Source organism: Felis catus, chromosome C1 (assembly GCF_018350175.1).
Source record: "Felis catus isolate Fca126 chromosome C1, F.catus_Fca126_mat1.0, whole genome shotgun sequence".
NCBI classification, from domain to species: domain Eukaryota; kingdom Metazoa; phylum Chordata; class Mammalia; order Carnivora; family Felidae; genus Felis; species Felis catus.
Window position 1 is genome coordinate 128794905 of NC_058375.1, and position 24942 is coordinate 128819846.

The following is a 24942-nucleotide window of genomic DNA, read 5'->3' on the forward strand; positions in this document are numbered from 1 at the left end:
TGTGTCAGTTGCCACTCATCTTTGGGTCAAGAGACCGTCAGTAATAACACACAGCAGGGATCTTGAGATTAATGTGGGTGTCATCCAACTTCATGCTACAACTGTGGATGCTTTCTTTGGCGCGTAGAACTCCCTAAAGTCTCCATTAGATGACTCAAATACGCCTATTTGTATAGGAGCAATGGAACTGATTTGTTCTGCCTAACCTAATTAAAATGTAGTGAATATGTTTATGTCATATTTGACATATTGTTTGACTAATGGGGATTTGAAGTTTAGTGCCAGAATCCTGTGAGATTCAATCATGGTTTTCTCCTTCATCCCTCAGATTTTTAGAATGACCAAGGAAGAAGTGAGGCCAAGGAGAATGATAGTGTGTGCATGTATACCTGTGAGAACTATCAGCCTGCTTGACATAAAATAAATTAAAAATTGCTCTAATTTTTTTAAAAACTTACAATTAAAAAAATAAATACAAAGGGATTATAATTGATAGCATTTATTGAACCCTTAGTGTACAAGAGATACTGTTTTAAGATTTCTCACAACTCTTTGTTATAGGTATCTTATCATTTTAAAGATAGTCTAAGCACAAAGACTAAATAACTCAGTTCAAGATGTTTGGAATTGGAATTTGCATTCATACCATTTGACAAGAATGTCTATGGATTACATCATGCTATAGTTATTAATTTTTAATGCTTTTTCATTAATGTAAAATAGGTCAATATAGACATTCATAAGTCTAGTATTTGCTAATGTAATTTGCAGAATTTCAAAATATCATTGAATGTTTATCATAGTTGTCAAGTTATAAACTTATGTGAAGAATTATCTTAAAAAAAACTTTATCGAAAAAAATACCTCATTTGTATATACATAGGAGTTCAGGTTTCAAATATCAATGCTTTTACAAAGTATTTAAATTTCCCCTTGATGTTGATCAGTACATTGTTATCTTAAGGGAAACATACACCTTGGGAAGATAAGTCACCTAAATTGACTGCAGATTAGTTATCTAAACATGAAATTCCAGTAACATTTGCCTGCACCCTCCCTAAGATAAAGTATGTTGGTGTATTCATCATTAATGACTATAATAGTCCCAACAGGCCAAACACGGGGATGTTGGCTTTTTGTGCAGTGGATTTTGTTGCTAGGATGCAAATAAAAATCAAAACAAATTATTCAAAATCTGTGAATAACCCCACCTGCCACAGAGCAGATGCACAAATGGGGAAGTGTGTGTGCACCCATTATCATCTTAGCTAATTTCTTGGTCCTAAAGCATACACTGGGTTTGGCTTTCAGTTAAAACACACACACACGCACACACACACACACACACACACACACACACACACACACACACATTGAATTGTTGTCTGTGCTCAGAATAATGAAAGGAATTCAGAATATAAGAAGAATGGGCAATTAAATGGAGCCCCTATGTACACTTAGCCTGCCTTACAGAAGTTTCTATATGAAGTATTCTTAACAATATTGATTCTAAGCTGTGGTAGGTTTTTTGCTTGTAACTTGGTGGATTTTAGAGTTGTAATAAAGATGACCTAAACTATGATTTCTTTAGGATGATGAATTCAGCAAATATCCAATAACATGCACCATATTTACAGGCACGATGCCAAATGTAGGTTGTCAGTGGAAAGGCTTCATCAGAACCACCTGGGGCACTTAAAGGCAAAAATATTCCTAGATTTTTTTTTTTCCCCAGAGATGTTGATGCAGTAGGTTTGAAGACATGCCATAGAATCTGTGTCTTCTCATAAACCTCCATGGCTAGGAATCCATTTAGAAGAGTAGTTTTCACCTAGGGCAACATTTGGCAATGTCTGGAACTTGCAGTTTTCACAACCAGGAGGATGTGTGTGCTGCTGGCATCTAGTAGGTAGAGGTCAGGGATGCTGCTAAATATCTTACAGTGCACAAGAAACACAGGTCTACACAACAAAGTATCCAACTCAAAATGTCAATAATTCCAGGGTTGCAAAACACGGGTCTAGAGAATATAGACACAACCCTAGAGGGTCCATAATTAGGGTGAATAAAAGATGCACAAAAATATCCTTTATACTTAAATGTCACTAGCTCAAAGAATCAAATACAGAATTGAGGTAAACTATTTATGAAATTTTGCTTAAGATTATTGGTTATTTTATGGTATGACTAGAAGCATTCTCATTGAAAAATGCTGTGAATGAGACATAACTGCCATTGATAGAGTATCTGTAATGTGAATTATCTGGATAGATTACACCTATACTTGAGAAAAAAAGTATTGAAAATTTTTCATTGATCCTAAAATGTTAATAAGGAAAGGTTTACTAAGAAACAACATTTTCTTTTTACTATTTTTTTATGTTCGTTTATTTTTGAGAGAACGAGTGTGACCAGGGGAGGTGCAAAGAGAGGGACAGAGGATTTGAAGCAGGCCCCGTACTGAAAACAGAGAGCCCTATGTGGAACTCAAACTCCTGACCTGAGCCGAAGTTAGACACTTAATCAGCTGAGCCACCCACATGCCACAACACATTTAAAAAAAATGTAATGTTTTTATTTATTTTTGGGACAGAGAGACAGAGTATGAGCAGGGGAGGGGCAGAGAGAGAGAGAGAGAGAGAGAGAGAGAGAGAGAGAGAGAGAGAGAGAGAGAGAGACACACACACAAAATACGAAGCAGGCTCCAGGCTCTGAGCTGTATGTCAGCCCAGAGCCCAGAGCCCAATGTGGGGCTAGGATTCACAGACTGAGATCATGACCTGAGCCAAAGTTGGATCTTAACCGACTGAGCCACCCAGGCGCCCCATTTTTTTTTTAAATACTGGTTGTGAAGTGAAAATAGGACCACTCTTACAAGTGCCATTTAAACAAGCAAAGTAAATTAAATCTAGGAAGAATTCACATGATTTTAATGGTTTTGTCCTTTTTTGTCCTCTATTACTCTTACATATTCTTTTAGTTTTAGATCATCCCTCAAGACCAGATACAAGCTCATGTACAATAAATTACAGAAAGTTATTTTGGTTGCTGTCAATGTAACCAAATTGGATTAATAATGAAACCAATTAAATCCTCAAATACCTCCACTGTCAAGGGTAAACCTTTAATTTCCAGAGAGAAATAAGGTTAGCTATGTTAAACACACATAGTCACAGTGATAACCAAATTTGCAAACACTGGGGGGATTCTGCTATTTTGTCGAAGAACCCACAGCAGACTGATTGAATCAAAATAATACAAACGAATCCATGTGTTGTTGTTTTGTTTTGTTTTTTGTAAAGCGGTCTCCTGCATCTCTGATGATAACCAGTCGGCAGAAATGATGGAATGCCTCAAGCAGACAAATGGCATGCCTCCCTTTGTGCAAGAATGCACGGTCCCATGTCGAGATGACTGCACCTTCACGGTTTGGTCCAAGTTTACACCCTGTTCCACAGATTGTGAAACAACCCGAAGTCGACGGCGACAGCTCACAGGTAGGGTATGGGACAGCTCATAGGTAGGGCGTACCTTTCATTTCTTAGCTTCAGACAATGGATGTGTTTGTGAACCTGCCACACAAGATGGAAGCTCCAGAAGGACTAGAAATGGTATCTGGTCTCTCCCTTTCCCAGCCAATTACTGACTTGATGTATCTTCTTTGCCTATGCCTGCCACGTAATATCTACTCATTTTTTGTGAAATGATATGGACCATTCTATAGCTATTAAGTTCCTCTCTATAGGACTTTATTATGTTTACAGTCTTAAATGGCAATATAGCCACAAGCTAGCTTGGAATAGTTAATGACAAAGATTCTGGTATTTTGTCATATCAGAATCTCAGCAAAGTTGATAGCAGTGACTGATGTGTAAAACCCATCAAAGGCAGATCTAACCTGTATCATTCTCTTTTTGCCATTACCTTACAAGCAATTTGACATTTTAAAATGTTAGTAGTGCAAGATAAGTCAAATTACATATATAGGTTCTGCTTTTGTGGTATATTATTTTGGTTCTGTTTGCATCTGTGCAATTTAATGGAAATTAAAGTAATTAATAGTTTAATCAAAGTGCTGGAGCTATTTTTGCCTGTAATATACAAATAATTGATGCAGTATAGCATATTGTACTACTACTCTAGATAAATATCCCAGAATTTCTTGTAGTTGTATTTGCATATCCAGAAAAACTTAATTTAGGTAATGAAGACCCAGAGGAAAAATGCCAAAATAATCACTGGGATAATAAAATTGGTGTTGACATTGAAGAATTAAGCACCGAAGACCATTTGTTCTTAAAAGCAATTTAAGGGCTAATTCTCTTGGTTTCAAATTCCCTTTGTTTGAATGCATTGCTTACAAGATTGTTTTAAATTTAACTCACTCTAATGGATTTACTTAATCGATGAGAGCCTTTAACAGGGTTTTTGCACACAACCCGGGAGCCCATTCATAATGTAGGTGAAATGTATAATCAAATAGAAACAGTCAAGTATGCTGCACTTTGTGCTTTTTTCCTCAAAATTCTGTGCATATATAACTTTATGCGGCATTGCTTGTGTTTCTAAAATGAAAATATTCTTACAGGGAATATAATGCAGTAGAATGTGTGTGACAGGAATAATTTCAAGTTCAGGTGTAACAGTTTTGAAGGAAAGGATGTTTTTAATTAGTGGCCAGTTTTTGCCTTTTTCTTTGTTCTTGAGGGTTTACTGACGGTATTTTATACCTGAAAATTGAAAAAGGGAATATCAAAAATCTCAAGATATTTATTAAACTAGTGAATTTTGTTATAAATTGTCAAAGCTGGCAAATTTAAAATAAACTTTTTGTGTAAATATTGGAAAAGCCATTGTATGCTTTGCTGCAAACTCTATTCTAAGAATTAATCCTACCAAAAAACTTAAATTTTTTTCTGAATTATTATTAATTATGCTTTTTGCTTACTAATGGACATTTGTGTGTCTTCATGTCTTGGAAATAACTGGTCAATTTTATGAAACACCTACATTGTAGGGGGGAAAAAATCAACAATCATGTATTAGGTGTGTGGGGGGCAGTAGTGAATTGAAATTTGTCACTTCTTAAGACTTATTTTCATTGTTGTGGTAATATGCTTGCATTTTGGTTTCTCATGTAATTTGGTGGTAAACTTAAGTAATCTCTAACATGAGTGGTAGTAAAAGGCATGGGCTTAGACTATAGAACAATGGGACTCTCTCTAACACAAACACATGGGAAGCACACAGTAATACTAGCCACTGCATGGAATAATGGGCCATTTAGGGTGTTGTTCTTGTTTTCCATTTTTTTTTTTTTCCATTTTTAACAACAGGCCTTAATTCAATATCTGAATGTTCTGGGTGTTGTACCTAAACGGGATCATCCTAGGTTTTAGATTGAATGGTATTTATAGTAGTTGTTTATACAGTGCTGAAAATAATCCATTGAGTAGATTTGTTCAGGTTATTAATATATAAAATAACTTGATAAATAATATTTAATATATTCTTATAGTTTTATGTCTTGGGGGAACAGGCACAAATTTCCCTCTGACTTAAGTGGGGAAAAATATCTTTATAGTTGTATTAGCGGTAGACTTTTTTGTTACCTTGGGTTTTTTTTTTTTTTTGGTGTTTTTTAATTTGTTTTTAAGTACTAACTAGTTCTGAATCCACAAGTTAATGCTAATTGTTTACTACAATGTAATCAAAGTAAAGGACCAGTGATAATTTGTTTCTTACTTTGAGAACCATTTCTGTATGAGTTTACTCCAATCTTTCTTGAAACAGTGGTGCCACATAATTAAGGATATCCCAAATACAGATATGACATATATTAGTACAGAATGCTTGTTCTGCCAGCAACTTTTGGTTGCCTTGTAGATTAGTATCTTCCTATTCTGTCTTGCTCTCACTTTCTCCTTTTGTCTTCACTTCCTCCCCCACTCTACCACTTTTTAAATCTAACTTTCTTAATGAACAGTTTACTTATGTGTGCTAGGCCTTAGGAATACTACTGGGGAATAGATAAGCATCCTACTTTAAGAGCTTCCACTGTAATGGAAGATAGAGAATTTATTACAGTTACAACCCAGTATACCACTTGTGACAATAGCTGTGATATTACTGCTACATTAGTTTCTTAATGCTTCTGTAACAAATTACCACAAATTTAGTGGTTTAAAAAGAACACAGATTTATTCTGAGTTGTATAGGTCTAAAATAAACGTGTGTGTCACCAGACTGAAAACAAAATGTTGGTGGATCTTAATGCCTTTCTGGGTGCTCTAGGGGAAATTCCTTTCCTTTTTCTAGCTTCTAGAGGCTGTCCACTTTCCTTGGCTCATGACTCTTCTTCTATCTTGAAATTCAGTAACATTGTGTCTCTCTGACCATTCTGCCTTTGGTTTAGGAAAGATTCTCTGCCCTGCGATTAGGTTGGACCCACACAAATAATCCAGAATAATCTCATCCCAAGGTCAATAATCTTAGTCACATCTACACAGTGCATTTTGCCATCTAAGGTAGCATAATTATAAGAAATAGGATGTGAGCACTCTTGGAAAGGCATAGCTTGTGGTAGGCAGAATAAAAGTACAGAAGAATACCTTTTCCAGGGGTAACTAATACTTTACCCCTGCCACAGAGGAAGTACAAGCAGGCATTAATTAGACCATGGAGAGAGGTTGGAACCGAGGAAAATTTCTGGTATAAGAAATGCAAAGGCCAGGGGCGCCTGGGTGGCGCAGTCGGTTAAGCGTCCCACTTCAGCCAGGTCACGATCTCGTGCTCCATGAGTTCGAGCCCCGCGTCAGGCTCTGGGCTGATGGCTCAGAGCCTGGAGCCTGTTTCCGATTCTGTGTCTCCCTCTCTCTCTGCCCCTCCCCCGTTCATGCTCTGTCTCTCTCTGTCCCCAAAATAAATAAACGTTGAAAAAAAAATCTTTTAAAAAAGAAATGCAAAGGCCAGAAACCAAGAAGTCATTTCCAGTAACTGAAAGATGCTTGTATTGTCTAGCTTGTAACATGCCCCAGGAAGAGTGGCATCACACAGGCAGGAGGCAGGTGCTAATGGTATCAGATACTTAAGGGCCTTGATGACCATGGCAAGGAGCCTAGAACCATGGTAAGTCACTGAAGACTTTGAAGTAGATGAATGACATGATCAGACTTCCATCTTTGTGAGCTGGTCCTAACTGCAGAGTGGGGAGAAGATGAAAAGGAAAATAAGGTATAAAATATTAGAAGAAGCTGTTGTGATTTAAGCTGGATATCTGGAGATGGGCTAAATATGGGTGGTATTGGTCAGAATGGAAACAATGGACTGATTGAAGAGATACTTAGTCATTTGATATGATCTTTTTCATTAATCAGATACAGGTAGTCGGGTAGAACAACAGAATTCAAGTCTGCCATTTTACGTTTTGACTTGGTCATGTTGGTATACTTGGTAAATGAAGATGGAGAAAGGAAGGCCCTGGTGTGAAAAGCTTGAGGATGGGTTTTGCCAGGTTGAGTTTGGCCTTTAAAGTTCCAGTCTGTGGCTCAGAAGCTTGAGCAAGAAATCTAGAATGGAGATAATAATATGGAATTTAAGAGCTGTAGATGATTTAAACTCTTTCTGTGGGTGGGGCGCCTGGGTGGCTCAGTTGGTCTGTGCTGACAACTCAGAGCCTGGAGCCTCGGATACCCTCTCCCCTCCCTCTCCCCTCCCTCTCCCCTCCCTCTCCCCTCCCTCTCCCCTCCCTCTCCCCTCCCTCTCCCCTCCCTCTCCCCTCCCTCTCCCCTCCCTCTCCCCTCCCTCTCCCCTCCCTCTCCCCTCCCTCTCCCCTCCCTCTCCCCTCCCTCTCCCCTCCCTCTCCCCTCCCTCTCCCCTCCCTCTCCCCTCAAAAATGAATAAACATAAAAAAAAAAAGTTAAACTCGTTCTGTGGGTGAAGCTAATGGATCAGAAAAGAGAACCTAGTGATTGGTTTCTTTGTATCTCAACCAGTAAATTCCCATGGCCATGATAGAAGCTGTGTTTCCCAAACTTTTTCTCCCTAAACGCCCCTAATGGTAGAGGAAATGAATATATCCTCCCAGAGAGGTAGTGGCATGCCTGAAATTCCTGCAAGATCATTTCAGGTCCTGCAGGAATCCTTATTTATTGTGGTCATAAGCAGCATGACAGACCATAGAGCCAATCATCCAGCAGCAACTGTAAAATTATATATAAACTATTTGACAATGAGAAAATATCCCATGCATCAGCTTGTATTAAGCATTTGTAAAATAGCTATAAAGACTGGGAATAAGACCAGTAAGTAAATCAGCCTACTTCATTTTTCTATAGCCTGCCAAGACTCTAGCTGATGACTTATTAATGAGGTAACAAAATATAATTATTAGATTTATTTGAGAATTTTTAGGAATCCAGTGAAAGTACATTGGCCAGAAAGTTGAAATCAAGTTACAGGCTGACTTGAAACCCCATTAAACATGATTGTCAAGTACTCAGAGCAGTGGGAATTGATTCTGCATTCTCATTACTTATAGACAGAATCACAGCTAAAAGGTCCATCAAAGTCAATTGGTAAGGCAAAGTCATATTCTAGAATGCTTGAGTTAAAAAAGTCTCTCAAAGTGGAAGCCATGCCTTTTTCTCGGATTAAATTACCCAATGTTATTGGAACATTCATTTCATTGTGTCAGCATTTGTGAGCTACTTGATGGCAAGGACCAAAATAAGTTCTACTTCGTCTGCCGCACCTGGAGTGACACCTGACCTCGCTCCAGGGCCATTGTATAGGAGGGTGTCCTTTCATCCTTTGAATAAATAAACCATTTTCAGAAATGTACTTCAAAGAGAGGGTGTTTATGTTGGTTTCCCTGGAAACCATTAATTCCAAGGAAGACTGAGAGGCGATAATTTGCTTTTATCAACAAGTCACAGGGAAAATCAAACTAAATGAATTAACAAATTTTCTAGCTGTTGAGTCACTGTAGCAAGCATCTTTTTTTAGTTTCTTTTTTTGGCACTATCCAACATAAAACGATTTTTAATTTTATTTTTTCCAAAATAATTTGAATTTCACAGGTGCTTTGGGAATTGCTTTCATTGTCCTAAGATTTGCTTTCATGGCAATAAAGAATCAGGGAGGGTAGGGGGAGGCAATAGTGTAAGATTAAATTTTCTAAGAGCTAGTAAAGAAAATAATGTGACTTTTTACAAAACAGATATGAAATTAATATAGCAATGTCTCTTTTTGGAACAGGGAAAAGCAGGAAGAAAGAGAAATGCCAGGACTCGGACCTGTACCCTCTCGTGGAAATGGAACTATGCCCTTGTAATGTATTTATATCTCAACCTTATGGAAACTGGTCAGATTGCATTATTCCAGAAGGCAGAATAGAGTCTCAGCGAGGAGGATTCCGGGTGCAAGGAGAAAGCAAAGAATGTGGAAAAGGAATGCGCTTTCGAGCAATAGCCTGCTCTGATAAAAATGGAAGACCTGTTGACCCCTCATACTGCAGCAGCTCTGGTAAGGAGTACAGATGGGAACATACACAGCCCAGGAGGTGTATCCATGGTCTAGAATTAGTAGCTTTGTTCTTTAAAAATTGTTTTATTTCTCCTTGGTCAATAACACACTACCTTTCATAAAATACAGGCATTTGGAATACATAGATCCATATTTTACTGATTATTTGGAATGTGATTACTTTGGATCCTTAACTCCGTCCTTTGGCCACTTGGTTAACTGTGGATGAGTACAGTTGCTCTACTTCACTGAAAAAGCCATATTTAACAAAAAAATACATCTTGGGGTATGTTTTGGTGCTCTGATCATACATCTAGAAAGCAATCAGGCTGTGAATTTCTTCCAAGTTAGTTGACAAAATACCAATTAAAATATTGATTTAAAATGTTTTACCTTGTAATATATAAGTATATCTAAATTAATAGAATAAAACTGTAGGAATAAAACACAGGCAATCTGGGAGAGTTCTGTGAGCTGTCAGTTTTTTTTTTCATCTTGGGAAAATTTGAAAGATAGGGGTGAATGGGGAAAAGAATGAGAAAGAATGAGATTAAATACAATTGGGGTAAATGTTGATGGGGGGGTGGCCTGAGACTGATTACAATGGAGCCTATGAATTTCATATTCTAGTTTATGTCTTTTTTTTTTTTTTAAGACTAAAATGGTTACGATTTTTACAGAGAGTATGAAAGAGAAGTCATGTTTGACTGGCAAACTCTGGGAGGATAAAAGATTTTGGCCTCTGGGATCAAAGTCTTGTGTTCTAATCAGCTTTTTCAATAATATTAGAAATTGTAAGTTGATTAAGTTCTGACATAGAAGGCAGATAAATGAGAGTTTGTCTTCATTCCCCACACATTAGCTGTTCTTTAAGATAGGCCCATATCATTATATGAATACAACTTAAAGCTTAATAACTTTTTAATTGGTGAAATCATTGCTCTGCTTCCTGGGGTAATCTATAAAATTTTCTTCAGTAATTTGACTCCTAGAAACATTAAACACATCACAAACAAGTTGTGGATCTGTTTTATGAAAGCCAAACCTGGTTGACTGTAATCTTTGTTTTTCCATTTATGTATGTATGCACGCGCACACACACACACACACACACACACACACACACACACACACACACACACATACAGTGTTTTCGGAAAATTACTTTTCCTTTCTCCTATTGAAATGTTTGACTTACAATGTTGTATACATTTAAGGTGTACAACATGTTAAATTCATAGAATTTTATAGGGAGATGATTGCTGTTGCAGTGATAATTGGCATCACTATCACATTACAAAATTATCATTTCTTTTTAGTGGTTGGAATAATGAAGTTCTGGTCTCTTAGCAATTTGATTATAACACAATTATAGGTGTGTACATTCACTATAGGGTGCATTAAATCTCTAGGACCTATTTACTAATTGCAAACTGATATAGCTTAATAACATGTGTCCTATCCCCCGAGCCCAACCCCTCATCTCCTGGTAAACACCATTCTACTGTTTTTACAAGTTTGATTTCTTTACACTACACATAAAACGATATCATACAGTATTTGACTTTCTCTTTCTGAATTAGCTTACTTAGTGTAATGTCTTCAGGGTCAATCCATGTTGTTACAAATGGCAGGATGTCCTTATGGCCAAATCATATTCCCTGATTTTATATATATATATATATATTATATAGTATATATAGTATATATAGTATATATAGTATATATAGTATATATAGTATATATAGTATATAGTGTATATATAGTATATATAGTATATATAGTATATATAGTATATATATATAGTGTGTATATATATATAGTATATATAGTATATATATAATATATATTATACACATACTATATATAATATATATTATATATATTATATATATATTATATATTATTATATATTATATTATATTATATATATTATAATATATATTACATTATATATATTATATATATATTATATATTATATATATTATATATATATTATATATATATACTATATATAATATATATTATATATGTAACATATATATTACATATATAATATATATAAATATAATCAGATATTTATAACAATATGTAACATACAATATGTTACGTATATATATTACATACATATATATATATTACATATATATAATAGATACAGCACATCTTCTTTGTCCATTCATCTGTTAATGGGCACATAGGTTATTTCCATAGCTTGGCTATTGTGAATAATGTGGCAACGAACACAGGAGTATATTTCTTTCATACCCTGTTTTTATTTCCTTTAGGTATGTACCCAGATGTGGGATTCCTATATCCCATAGTAGATCTATTGTTAATATTAGAGTAACTTTAATATTGTTTTCCATGGTGGTTGAACCAATTTAATTCCTACCAACAAGTGTACAAGGGGTCCCTTTTCTCCATATCCTCAACATTGATTATTTCTTCTTGATTATAGCCATTTTAACAGGTATGAGGTGTTATTTTGCTATGGTTTTGAGTTGCATTTCCCTGATTGTTAGTTATGTTGAAAATCTTTTCATCTACATATTGGCCATTTGGATGTCTTTGAGGGAATGTCTATTTCTCTGCCTGTTTCATAAGTAGATGGAGTGTGTTCTTTGTATATTATAGTGCTGTCTGAAACATGGTTGGCAAAAAGTTTTCTCCCATTTGCTATGTTGCCATTTCATTTTGTTGACTGCTTCTCTTGCTATGCAGAAGCTTAAGTTTGATATAATCTTATTGGGGTTGCTGCTGTTGTGGTGATAGATCCAAAACCTCATTACCAAAAGCAATGTTAAATAACATCTTCACTATATTTCCTTCTAGGAGTTTCATGGTATCAGGTTGTATATTTAAATCTTGGATATCTTTTATTAAATTTTTGAGTGTAAGATAAGGGTCCAGTTTCATTGTTCTGCATGTGTTCAGTTTTTTCAACACTATCTAAAGAGATCATCATTCCCCCATTGGATGTGCCCTCCTTTCTTGTTCAATCTTAGTTGACTGAATATGCATGGATTTTCTTCTGGGCTCTCTATTCTGTTTCATTGGTCCGTGTCTTTTGATGCCAATATTCTATTTTTATTATGAGAGATTTGTAGTATGACTTGAAATCACGAGTGTGATAACTCCATCTTTGTTCATCCTCAGGATTGCTTTGGCTATTTGGGGTCCTTGGTGATTCCATTTCTCTCTCTCCATCTTCTCTATATAAAGAATGCTCTCTGAATTTTGATAGAGATGACATTAAATCCATAGAAGACTTTTGGGAGTAAGGACATCTTAACAAAACTCTTCTGATCCTTAAACATGGGTTGTGTTTTTCCATTTGTTGTGTCTACTTCAATTTTTTTCAACTAAGTTTTGTAGTTTTCATCATACAGATCTTTCACTTCCTTGGCTAAATTTATTCCTAGGTATTTTTATTGTTTTGGTGCTGTTGTGAATGGGATAGTTTTATTTTTCAAAAGTTTCATTATTACTACATAGTAACATAACTGATTTGGGGTGACATCTGGGTGGCTCGGCTGATTAAGTGTCCCACAATGTGGAGCCTGCTTGGGGTTCTCTCTCTTTCCCCCTCTCTCTCTGCCCCTCTTGTGCTCACTTTCTCTCTCTCAAAATAAATTAAATAAAACTTAAAAAATAACTGATTTTTGTATGTTGACTTTTTTTTTTTTTTATCTTGGAACTGTATTGAAATTGCCGAGTAGTTTCAACAGTTTCTTCTTGGTTGAGTCTTTGAGGTTTTCTTCAGTCTAATGCTCTCCCAGCTGAGCTATTTCGGCTGCTTGAGGTTTTCTATATACAAAACAATACCACCTGCAAATAGTGACAATTTTAATTCTTTCTATCCTGTTTGGTTGCTTGGGGTTTGTGTTTTTGTTTTCTGTTTTGTTCTGTTTAATTGCTCCACCTAGGACTTCCAGTACTGTAGTGAACAAGAGAGGTAAGAGAGGACCATCTTGTCTTTTTCCTGTTTCAACATTGAATATAATGTTAGTTGTGAGTTTACCATATGGGACCTTTATTATGTTGAGGTATGTTTCTTCCACACACAATCTGTTGAGGGTTTATATTGTGAAAGGATGTGATATTTTGTCAAATAATTTTTTTGCATTTATTTCAATGATCATGTGATGTTTGTCTCTCATTCTATTAATGTGATATATTTACTGATTTGAGTATGTTGAATCATCCTTGAATTGAAAGGACAGATCATACTTGATCATGGTGTATAATCACCATGTCTTACTCATTGTATTATCCTAATATTTTGTTAATTTTTTCATCTATTTTCATGACTGGTATTCTATAGTACTCTTTTCTTGGAGTGTCTATATCTGACTTTGGTATGAGGGTAACACTGGCCGTGTAGGAAATTGGAAGTGTTTCCTCCTCTTCATTTTTTTTTTTTTTTTGAAGAGTTTGAGAAAAAATGGCATTAAGTCTTCTTTAAATGTTTTGTAGAATTCAACAGTGAAGCCTTCTGTTCCTGGGATTTTTTATGTTGGGAGGGTTTTGATAAATGGTTTAATCCCTTTACTCATTAACTTGTTCACATGTTTGATTCTGTCTTGATAGGTTGTGGGCTTCTAGAAATTAACTTATGTCTGCTAAATAATCTGTTGGCATGTAATCGTTCACAGTAGCCTCTTATGATTATATATATATATATATATATATATATATATATATATATATATATATATAATCTGTGGTATCAGTTATAATCTTGCCTGTTCTGTTTCTAATTTTTAGTCTTTTTTTTTTTTCTTAGCTAAAGGTTTGTTAATTTTGTTTCAAACGGCTCTCCAGGGGCACCTGGATTGCTCAGTTAGTTAAGCGACCAACTTAGGCTCAGGTTGTGATCTCAGGACTTGAGAGTTTGAGCCCCACATCAGGCTCTCTGCCGACAGCTGGGAGCCTAGAGCCTACTGTAGATTCTGTCTGTCTCTATGTCCCTCCCCCGCCCTCTCTAAATTAACATTAAAAAAAAAAGAAAGAAACCAGCTCTTAGTTTCATTGATCCCTCCTGTTTTTCCAATCTCTATTTCTTTATTTCCCCTCCTTTCTTATTTCCTTCCTTCTGATATTTTGGGCTTCATTTATTTTTCTAGTTGGTTGAGGTTTTAGGGTAGCTTGAGATCTAACTTCTTAATGTATCCATTTATTATAAATTTCCTCTCAGAACTACTTTTGTGGGATCCCATAGGATTTGATAGGCTGTTTTTCCATTTTTATTAGTTTTAACTTCCTGATTTCCCTTTTGATTTCTTCTTTGACCCATTGCTTGTTCATAAGTTTGTTGTTAAGTTTCAACGTATTTATAAACTTGTTAGATTTTTTTTTAATTTCTAGTTTCATAGCAGTGTGATCAGAAAATATAGTAGGACTTCACTCTTAAATTTTGTTAAGTATTGTTTTGTGTCCTGTTATGTGTTCTATCCTGGATAATGTTTCATGTGCACTTGAGGAAACAATGCATTCTTCTGTTGGGTGGAATAGCCTATATAATCTCAACTCCATTTGGACTAAAGTATTGTTCACTTTTAACATTTCATTGTTTTCTTTTTCTATTGGGATGATCTATCCACTATTGGTAGTGTGGTATTGAACTCTCCTGCTAATAAATAGTTGTCTATTTCTCTTGTTAGATCTGTTAGTGTTTACTTAACATCAGGTGCTCTAATGATGAATGTGTATACACTTGGGGATGTTAGATCTTATTGATGTATTGACTCCATTATATAATCTTTGTTGTTGCTTTTTTGGGGGCTGAAGTCTGTTTTGTCTAAGTATGGCCATCCCCACTTTCTTTTGGTTCCTACTTGCATGAGATATATTCTTCTTCTGTCCCTTCAAAATTGGAGTGTATGAATGTCTTTAAAGTTGAAATGAGTTTCCTGTAGTCATCATACAGTTAGTTTGTTTTTCTATCCATACAGCCATTCTGTGCCTTTTGATTGATGAATTCAACCCATTTACACTTCAGAGTGATTATTGATATGTAAAGACTTAAAACCACCATCTTATAGTCTGCCTTTGGTTATTTATCTCCAGTGTTTTTGACCGTCTCTTTCTGCCTACCTTTGTAAATTGGTAGTTTTCCACAGTGATACGCTGTCTTCCTTTTTTTTTATCTTTACTAATCTACTCCAGATTTTTGCTTTGTGGTTTCCATGAGGCTTACATAAAACATCTCCTAGATAAAACAGTCCATTTTGTGTTCATAATCCCTAATCTCGGGGTGCCTGAGTGGTTCAGTCAGTGAAGTGTCCAACTCTTGATTATGGCTCGGGTCATGACCTACTGGTTCATGAGACTGACCACCACATCAGGCTCTGCACTGACATCACAGATAGTGATTCTCTCCTTTTCTCTCTGCCCCTCCCTGACTCAAAAATGTGTACTCTGTCTCTCAAAATACGGAAATAAACTTAAAAAGAAGTTTATGTTGAAATTCCAGTTAGTTAACACAGTGTCATATTAGTCTCACATGTACAATAGTTATTTTTACATTTCCATATGATATCCAGTGTTCAGCACAAGTGCACTCCTTAATTCTCATCTACTGAACCCATCCCCCCCACCCACCTGAACTCTGGTAACCATCTGTTTGTTCTACACAGTTAAGTTTTTTTCTTGGTCTACCTCTCTTTCCCCCCTTTGCTTGTTTGTTTTGTTTCTTAAATTCCACATGAGTGAAATCATACAGTATTCTCCGTTCTCTGACTTATTTTGCTTAGCATAATATCTCTAACTTCATCCATGTCCTTGCAAATCGCAAGATTGCATTTTTTATAGCTGTGTAGTAGTGTGTGTGTGTGTGTGTGTGTGTGTGTGTCTGTGTACCATATCTTCATTATACATTCATCAGTGGACACTTGGGCTCTTCTTTTAATTTGGCTACTGTAGATAATGCTGCTGTAAACATCAGGGTGAATGGATCCCTTTGACTAATATTTTTGTATTCTTTGGGTAAATACCTAGTAATGTGATTGTTGGATTGCAGGGTACATCTATTTTTTAACTTGTTGAGGAGCCTCCATACTCTTTCCCAGAATGGCTGTGCTAGTTTGCGTTGTCCTCAACAGAGCAAGAAGGGTTTTCCTTTCTCCAGGTCCTTGCTAACACTTGTTGTTTCTTGTGTTCTTCGTTGGAGCCATTCTAGTAAGTGTGAGGTGATATCTCCTTATGGTTTTGATTTGCATTTGCCTGATAATCAGTGATGTTGAGCATCTTTTCATATGTCTGTTGGCCATCTCTATGTCTTCTTTGGAGAAATTACCATTCATATCTTCTGCCCAATTTTTAATTACTCATTTTGCTGTGTTGAGTTTTATATCTTTTTATATATTTTGGATTCTAATCCTTTATTGGATAGGTCATTTGCAAATAACTTCTTCAATTCAGTAGGTTGCCTGTTAATTTTATTGATTGTTTCCTTAACTGTGCAGAAGTTTTGTTTTGTTTTGTTTTACTTTGTTTTGTTTGATGCAGTGCTAATAGTTTATTTTGGTTTTGGTTTCCCTTGCCTCAGGAGACATAACTAAAATTAAGTTGTTATGGGCAATGCAAAGAAATTATAGCCTGTGTTCTATAGAATTGTTATGGTTTCAGGTCTCACATTTAGGTCTTTGATCCATTTTTGAATTTGTTTTTGTGTATGTTGTAAGTAAGTGGTCCAGTTTCATTCTTCTGTATGTTGCTGTTGAGTTTTTCCAAAACCATTTGTTGAAGAGACCATCTTTTTTTCCCTCATTGGATATTCTTTCCTGCTCTGTTGGAGCTTAACTGACCACATAATTGTGGGTTCATTTCTGGATTTTCTTTTTGGTTTGATTCATCTGTGTGTGTGTGTGTGTGTGTGTGTGTGTGTGTGTGTGCGCGCGCGCCTGTACCATACTATTTTGATTACTGCAGCTTTGTCATATAACTTGGTCTGGAATTGTGATACCAGACTTTACTTTTTCAAGATTGCTTTGGCTATTTGGGGTCTTCTGCGGTTCCATAAAAATTTAAGATTGTTCTAGCTCTGTGAAAAATGCTGGTGGTATTTTGATAGGGATTGCATTAGATGTGTAGATTGCTTTGGGTAGTGTAGACTTTTTAACAATATTCTTCCAATCCATGAATATGGAATGACTTTCCCATTCTTAGTGTTCTCTTCAATTTCTTTCAGTGTTTCGTAGTTTATAGAATACAGGTCTTTCGCCTTGGTGGTGAGGTTTATTCCTACATACCTTACTATTTTGGTTGCAGTTGTACATGGGATTGATGCCTTAATTTCTCATTCTGCTGCTTCATTAGCATGTATAGAAATGTGGCACATTTCTGTACATTTTTTTTTTCTTGTGACTGATTTTCTTGATCACTTCTAGAAGTTTTTTGGAGTCTTTCAGGTTTTCTGTATATAGTACATCATCTGCAATTACTGAAAGTTTTACTTCTTGCTGATTTGGATACTTTTTATTTATTTTTGTCTGATTGCTGTGGCTAGGACTTCCAGTACTATGTTAAATACTAATGGTAAGAGTGGACATCCCTGTCTTGTTCCTGACCGTACGGGAAAAGCTCTTCTTTTTTTCCCATTGAGAATGATGTTAGCTGTGGGTTTTTCATGTATTTCCATTATTTTGTTGAGGTATGTTCCCTCTAACCCTACATTGTTGAATGTTTTTATCAAGAATGAATATTGTACTTTGTCAAATGTTTTTTCTGCATTTGGTCATTGGTTTATTTCTGAATGTACTTGTTGACAGATATCTTCTGAGTCCTGTGGAGTAATGTGCCAAGGCACTTTTGTTCTATTATAGATGTCTAATTAGTTATTACAAGGGGGGAAGAGAGAGGTAACTTGCTGTCCTCATACTGATGTCATGTACATGTTGGTTTAGTCATTCATTTGAGAAAAATGTGTATTTTGAACATCAGCTATGTATCTGCCCGTCTTCTATGATTTGGGTATACATTTAATGTGAAACAAAGTATTCATGAAGTTAATTGTCTAGTGGGGGATACAAACAAAACAAAAGGAATTTTAAGTTTTTATTAGCTCTTTGGATGCTGAATATAAAATCTTGACATAAACTTTAGGGAAGTCCTTAAAGTAACATAAACTTGAGATGTGAAGGCTGAGAAAGAAGCAACCATGTGAAAAGTTCATACAAGATCATCAATATATTCTGAAGAGATAAGGTAAGCAAGAAGTTCTTGCAAAAACAAAAAAAAGTTTTCTGTTTGAATACAGGGAGTGAGGAGCGAATTTTGTGAAATGAGGTTGAACAAGTAGGCAGAATCTTGTAGGACAAGGAGAAGAGAACAGATATAATTTAAGTGCAATCATAGATGAGAAGGGGGAGTTAATATAATCCAATTTAAATTTTAAAAAATTAATGGATATGATTGACATACAAGGTGTTTCAGGCATACAGTGTAATGATATAGTATTTGTATATATTGTAAAATTAAACAAAGACACATGGTTAAAATTTTCTTTTTTGGGATTAGAGTTTTAAGATTTTACTTAGAACTTTCAAATATACAATGGAGTATTAACTATGTTGCACATAACATTCTTATGATTTATATGTGTGGAAGTTTGTTCCTTTTTACCCATTTTATCCACTTCCCATCACGTCCCACTGGCAACCACCAGTCTGTTTCTTATGAGTTCAGTTTTGCTTTTGCTTTTTTGTTTTTGTTTATTTTCCAATTCTGCATATAAGTAAAATCATACAGTATTTTTCTTTCTCTCTGATTTATTTTACTTAGTATAATGCCTTCAAGCTCTATGTTGTTGCAAATTGCAAGATTTCTTCTTTTATATCTGGATAATAATCTATTGTATATTTCTATTGTTTTCTTTAGCTACCCATCCATTGATGGATACTTAGGTTGCTTGGCTATTGGAAATGGTCCTGCAATTAACATGGGGGCACACCTATCTTTTGAAGTTTGTGTTCTCTTTTCTTTTTTCCAGGTAAATACCAGAGGTGGAGTTGCTGGATCATGTTGTTTCTATTTTTAATTTTCTGAGGACGATTTATACTGTTTGCCACAGTGGCTAACCAAGTTTACTTTCTCCACAACCATGCACATGGGTTCTTTCTCTACATCCTCAACAATATTTACTTGTTATCTTTTTGATAATAGCCATTCTAAGAGACATGAGGTGATGCCTTCTTGTGACTGATTTGCATCTTCCTAAAAAATTTTTTCAATGTTAATTTTTTTGAGAGAGACAGAAAGAGTGTGAGTCAGGGAGGGGCAGAGAGGGGGAGACAGAATCTGAAGCAGGCTCCAGGCTCTGAGCTGTCAGCACAGACATGGGTCTTGAACCCATGAACTGTGAGATCATGACTTGAGCCAAGTCAGATGCTTAACTGACTGAGCTACCCAGGTGCCCCTGGTTTGTATCTTCTTGATGATTAGTGATGTTGAGCATCTTTTCGTGTGGCAGTTGGCCATCTATACACCTGAAAAAAGGTCTGTTCAGACCTCTGCCTGCTTTTTTATCATGTTTTATTTGTTTTGTTTGTGGTTTTGGGGGTTTCATTTTGTTGTTTTGCTACTGAGTTGTAGGAGTTGTCTATTTATTTTGGCTATTAACCCCCGATCAGATACATGATTTGCAAATATATTCTCACATTCTATGGGTTATCTTTTTATCTTGCTGATGGTCTCCTTTGCTTTGTAGAAGGCTTTTTAATTTGATGTAGTGCCAGTAGTTTATTTTTTGCTTCTATTTCTTTTGCTTTTTGTGTCAAATCCAAAAAAAAAAAATCATTGCAAAGACTGATATCTAGAAGCTTACCACCTAGGTTATCTTCCAGGAGTTTCATGGTTACAAGTCTTAGATTTAAGTCTTCATTCCATTTTTATTTCATTTTTGTGTAAGGTACAAGATAGTGGTCCAATTTCATTCTTCTGCATGTGGCTGTCTAGTTTTCCCAACATCATTTATTAGAGACTGTTCTTTCCCCATTGTAAATTCTTGGCTCTTTTGTCATAAATTAATTTGCCATATATTTGTGGGTTTCTTTGTGGGCTCCCTGTGTTGGTTTTTAATGCCAATATCATACTATTGTTATTTGCTTTGTAGCGTAATTTGAAATCAATCATGATATCTATGGTTTTGTTCTTAAGATTACTTTGACTATTTGGGGTGTTTGTGGTTCCATAACAATTCTAGGAATTTGTTCTATTTCTTTGAAAAATGCCATTGGGATTTTTGTAAGAATTAAAATGTATCTGTAGATTCTTTTGATTAGTATGGACACTGTAATACTATTTCTAGCCCATCAGTACTGAATACCTTTCCATTCATTTTTCAGTTTCTTGTATCAGTGTCTTATAGCTTTCAGTGTATAGGTTTTTCACCTCCTTGGTTAAACTAACTGCTAGGCATTTTATTCTTTTGATGTAATTATAAGTGGGATTATTTTCTTACATTTTTTTTGTAGTTCATTAATATATATAAAGAAATACAACTGATATACATATAGATATTCCATTTCTGTATCCCAAAAGCTAACCTAATTCTTTTATTAGTTATTATGATTTTTGTGGGGTCTTAAGAGTTTTCTATATACAAAATCATGTGCCTGCAAATTGTGACAGTTTAGTAGAATTCAACAGTGAAGCCATCTGGTTCTGTACTTTGGTTTGTTGGGAGATTTTGACAACTGATTCTATCTCCTTAACAGTAATTGATCTGTTCAGATTTTCTACTTCATGATTCAATCTTGGTTGTTTGTGTTTCTAGAAATGTATTCATTTCTTAGAGGTTCTCCAATTTGTTGGCATCCACTTGTTCATAGTAGTCCCTTAAGATCCTTTAGATTTCTGTGATATCAGTTATGTTTCTCCTTGCATTTCATATTTCAAATCCTGGCTTTTTCTTGGTGAGTCTAGTTAAAGGTTTGTTAATTTTGTTTATCTTTTCAAAGAAGCAGCTCTGGTTTTCATTGATATCTTCTATTTTCTTTTGAGTCTCTATTTCATTTATTTCTTTTCTGGTCTTTGTTATTTTCTTTTCCCTCTAACTTCAGCGTTCATTGTTCTTTTTCTAAAATCTTGGGGTGTAAAGTTAGACTATTAGATTTTTCTTGTTTTTTAAAGTAGGCATTTACCACTCTGAACTTTGCTCTTAGAACTTCTTAAGCTGCAACTTCTTAAAAATGTTTATTTATTTTGAGAGAGAGCATGCATGGGCAGTGGAAAAGCAGAGAAGGATAGAGAGAATCAAGCTCCTTGCTGTCAGCACAGAGCCCAAGATGGGGCTAGATCTCATGAACTGTGAGATCATGACCTGAGTTGAAATCAAGAGTTGGGTGCTTAACCTACTGAACCACCCAGATGTCCCTTGAGCTGAACCTTTTAAGTTTTGGAGTGGGTATTTCCATTCTCACTGACTACTTTTTGATTTCTCTTTATTCCTCCTTTGACCCATTAGTTTTTCAGTTGCATGTTGTTTAATCTTCAAATATTTGTTAGTTTTCTGGTTTTCCTGTAATTTCTAGTTTTATACTATTGTGGTTAGAAAAATGCTTAATGTGATTTCAATATTCTTTTTTTTTTTGTAGTTCTGAATATTTTATTTTATTTTTATTTTTTATTTTTTAAAACTTCCATCCAAATTAGTTAGCATATAGTGAAACAATGATTTCAGGAGTAGATTCCTTAATGCCCCTTACCCATTTAGCCCATCCCCCCTCCCACAACCCCTCCAGCAACCGTCAGTTTGTTCTCCATGTTTATGAGTCTCTTCTGTTTGGTCCCCCTCCCTGTTTTTATATTATTTTTGTTTCCCTTCCCTTACATTCATCTGTTTTGTCTCTTAAAGTCCTCATATGAGTGAAGTCATAGGATTTTTGTCTTTCTCTGACAATTTCACTTAGCATAGTACCCTCTAGTTCCATCCACGTAGTTGAAAATGGCAAGACTTCATTCTTTTTGATTGCCGAGTAATACTCCATTTTGTGTGTGTGTGTGTGTGTATACCATACATATATTGGTATATACACACACACACACACACACACACACACACACACACACACACCACATCTTCTTTATCCATTCATCCATTGGTGGACATTTGGGCTCTTGCCATACTTTGGCTATTGTTGATAGTGCTGCTGTAAACATGGGACTGCATGTGTCCCTTCAAAACAGCACACCTGTATCCCTTGGATAAACACCTAGTAGTGCAATTGCTGGGCTGTAGGGTAGTTTTATTTTTAATTTTTTGAGAACCTCCATACTGTTTTCCAGAGTGGCTACACCAGCTTGCATTCCCACCAACAGTGTAAAAGAGATCCTCTTTCTCGGCATCCTCACCAACATCTGTTGTTGCCTGAGTTGTTAATGTTAGCCATTCTGACAGGTGTGAGGGAATACCTCATTGTGGTTTTTATTTGTATTTCCCTGATGATGATTGATGTTGAGCATTTTTTCATGTGTCAGTTGACCATCTGGATATCTTCTTTGGAGAAGTGTCTATTCATGTCTTTTGGAAAAATTATTCTAAATGTCAGTCATCTTTTTTATATATTACTTTCAATTTTCAAGTTTTTTTTTAAGTTTAGAAATACATATTTCAGTTAGAAGAGCGTATCCTTAAGAAAAAAGAGACCTAACTGAATCAATTGGCAGAACAATAGCAAAAACTGTTAGAAAATGTAAAAGATTTTCAGCAAATGAAAACCATTCTTTGATGAAGGTTTACCATAGACTCATAGCCTTTATATTTGTGTTAAGATAATTCTACAGTACATAATTCAAAGAGGACTTTTTAAGAAGAGTAAGAGACAATACATCATTTTGTCACCTCTAGAAATGAGACACACCCCCATCTATCAAGATGGGGTAGTGAACATGGAGGGAAGTTAATAGCACTTATTAATAAAGACAACTTTTTTTGTTTTAATCAGAGATCACTGATTATGAAAAATTCTAATTTCAGCATGTACAAACAGGCACAGAGCAAGGATGTCAATCTAGCTATCCTAGTAACAACAGCAAATACTTTGCCCTTTTAAGCTCTTACATGGGTTTGTCTATCATCTTCATCTCTAAGACATAAATAGGATTCTCTAGGATTATCAGATAAATTTCTTCATGAGGATAATTATTCCTCATGCTGAGGTGTCCAATGTGGACCCTCGTGGTCAATACAGCAATGGGTAACAGAATCTAGTAAATTCTTAATTATATATTCTCCTAGATTCCATAGATGATTCAGATCACAGATCTCGGACAAGTCTATTTGACTTTGAGAGCATCACTATGAGGACTAACTTTAAAATTGTACTTTATTTTTAAAAAATCAAGGAATTTCTATGTCATGTCAGTGATTATTGGTTCCTGTTGAGTCACATCATGGTTTAAGACCAAAGGAATAATATATTTCCCAACTTGTGACAGTAGGCTGGAGTTTGACTGGGATTACCTAATTCTTGCAACAAAATAGCATATGCCAAAATTAATATACTTGAGATGAGTTAATTTCAACCAGGTCTCTTATCCCACTGACATTTTGTCTAAGGACAGGACATGAACGCACTCCCATAAACTGCTTTCTTTTTCTTCCTGCCTTGCTTTCACCTTCCTTTTAGCTGGCTCTCTGAGAGGAGTTAGAGGAAGACTGGATATGAACAAAATTAGTCCACTTCATCACTTCCTACTTCCCATACTAATCCTTATTTTTCTTGATTGTCCACTTCATCACCCACTGAAATATTGTATATTCACTTAAAAATTGCTTGTCTTTCCTACCACTAGATAGTAAAGTTCTAAGAGAAATAGCTGCTTTTTTGTTCTCTCTTAACTGCATGCATAGTACCGAGAACAGTGCTTGAAATTTAGTGTTAGAAATTTTTAACACAAGACTGAATAATCAAGTCTTTGTAATTCTTAATAATTTTATGTCAGATATTTCTCAATCCTCTTATATTGCTATCTAATATTCCCAGTAGTAGATGTTGAAGTATTTTGCCTTGTCTTATCCACCTGACCTCTGTCATGACGGAACCATCAGCCATCATATTAAAAAGAAAGTGTGACCATGCCAGTGCTCTGTCTCCACTCTTTCCCAGTTCCTTCACATATCAGCTCCTTAACAGGCCATGACAGAACCCATGATTAGTCTACCTGGAAGGTACTTTCTCCTCCTTTCAGGAGACTCTTGACTCGGGCTAAGATCAAGTGTTGTCTACTCCAGAAAGTATTTCCCCTATTCCCACTCCCAGAACACAATGGAGCATCATCTGAAGATTCCTACAATTCCTTATAATTCTTTTTATGCCTATATTTACCATTCTTTTTTTTTAATTCTCCATGTAGGTTCCTTTTTTCTCACTAAAATTATAGCTTACTGAAATTCAGAACTGAATCAAGTT

The 24942-nt window shown here is 35.5% G+C and overlaps 1 protein-coding gene across 8 annotated transcripts in view; it reads left to right on the top strand.

Moving 5' to 3' along the window:
* Positions 1-24942, top strand: part of THSD7B (thrombospondin type 1 domain containing 7B) — a 1583202-nt gene that overhangs the window by 1332555 nt on the left and 225705 nt on the right. For all 8 annotated transcript variants that reach the window (XM_045033714.1, XM_045033716.1, XM_045033715.1 and 5 more), the window contains 2 exons: positions 3303-3497; positions 9259-9525. In XM_045033714.1, the coding sequence (XP_044889649.1) occupies positions 3303-3497; positions 9259-9525 (462 nt within the window). The remainder of the gene's footprint in view (positions 1-3302; positions 3498-9258; positions 9526-24942) is intronic.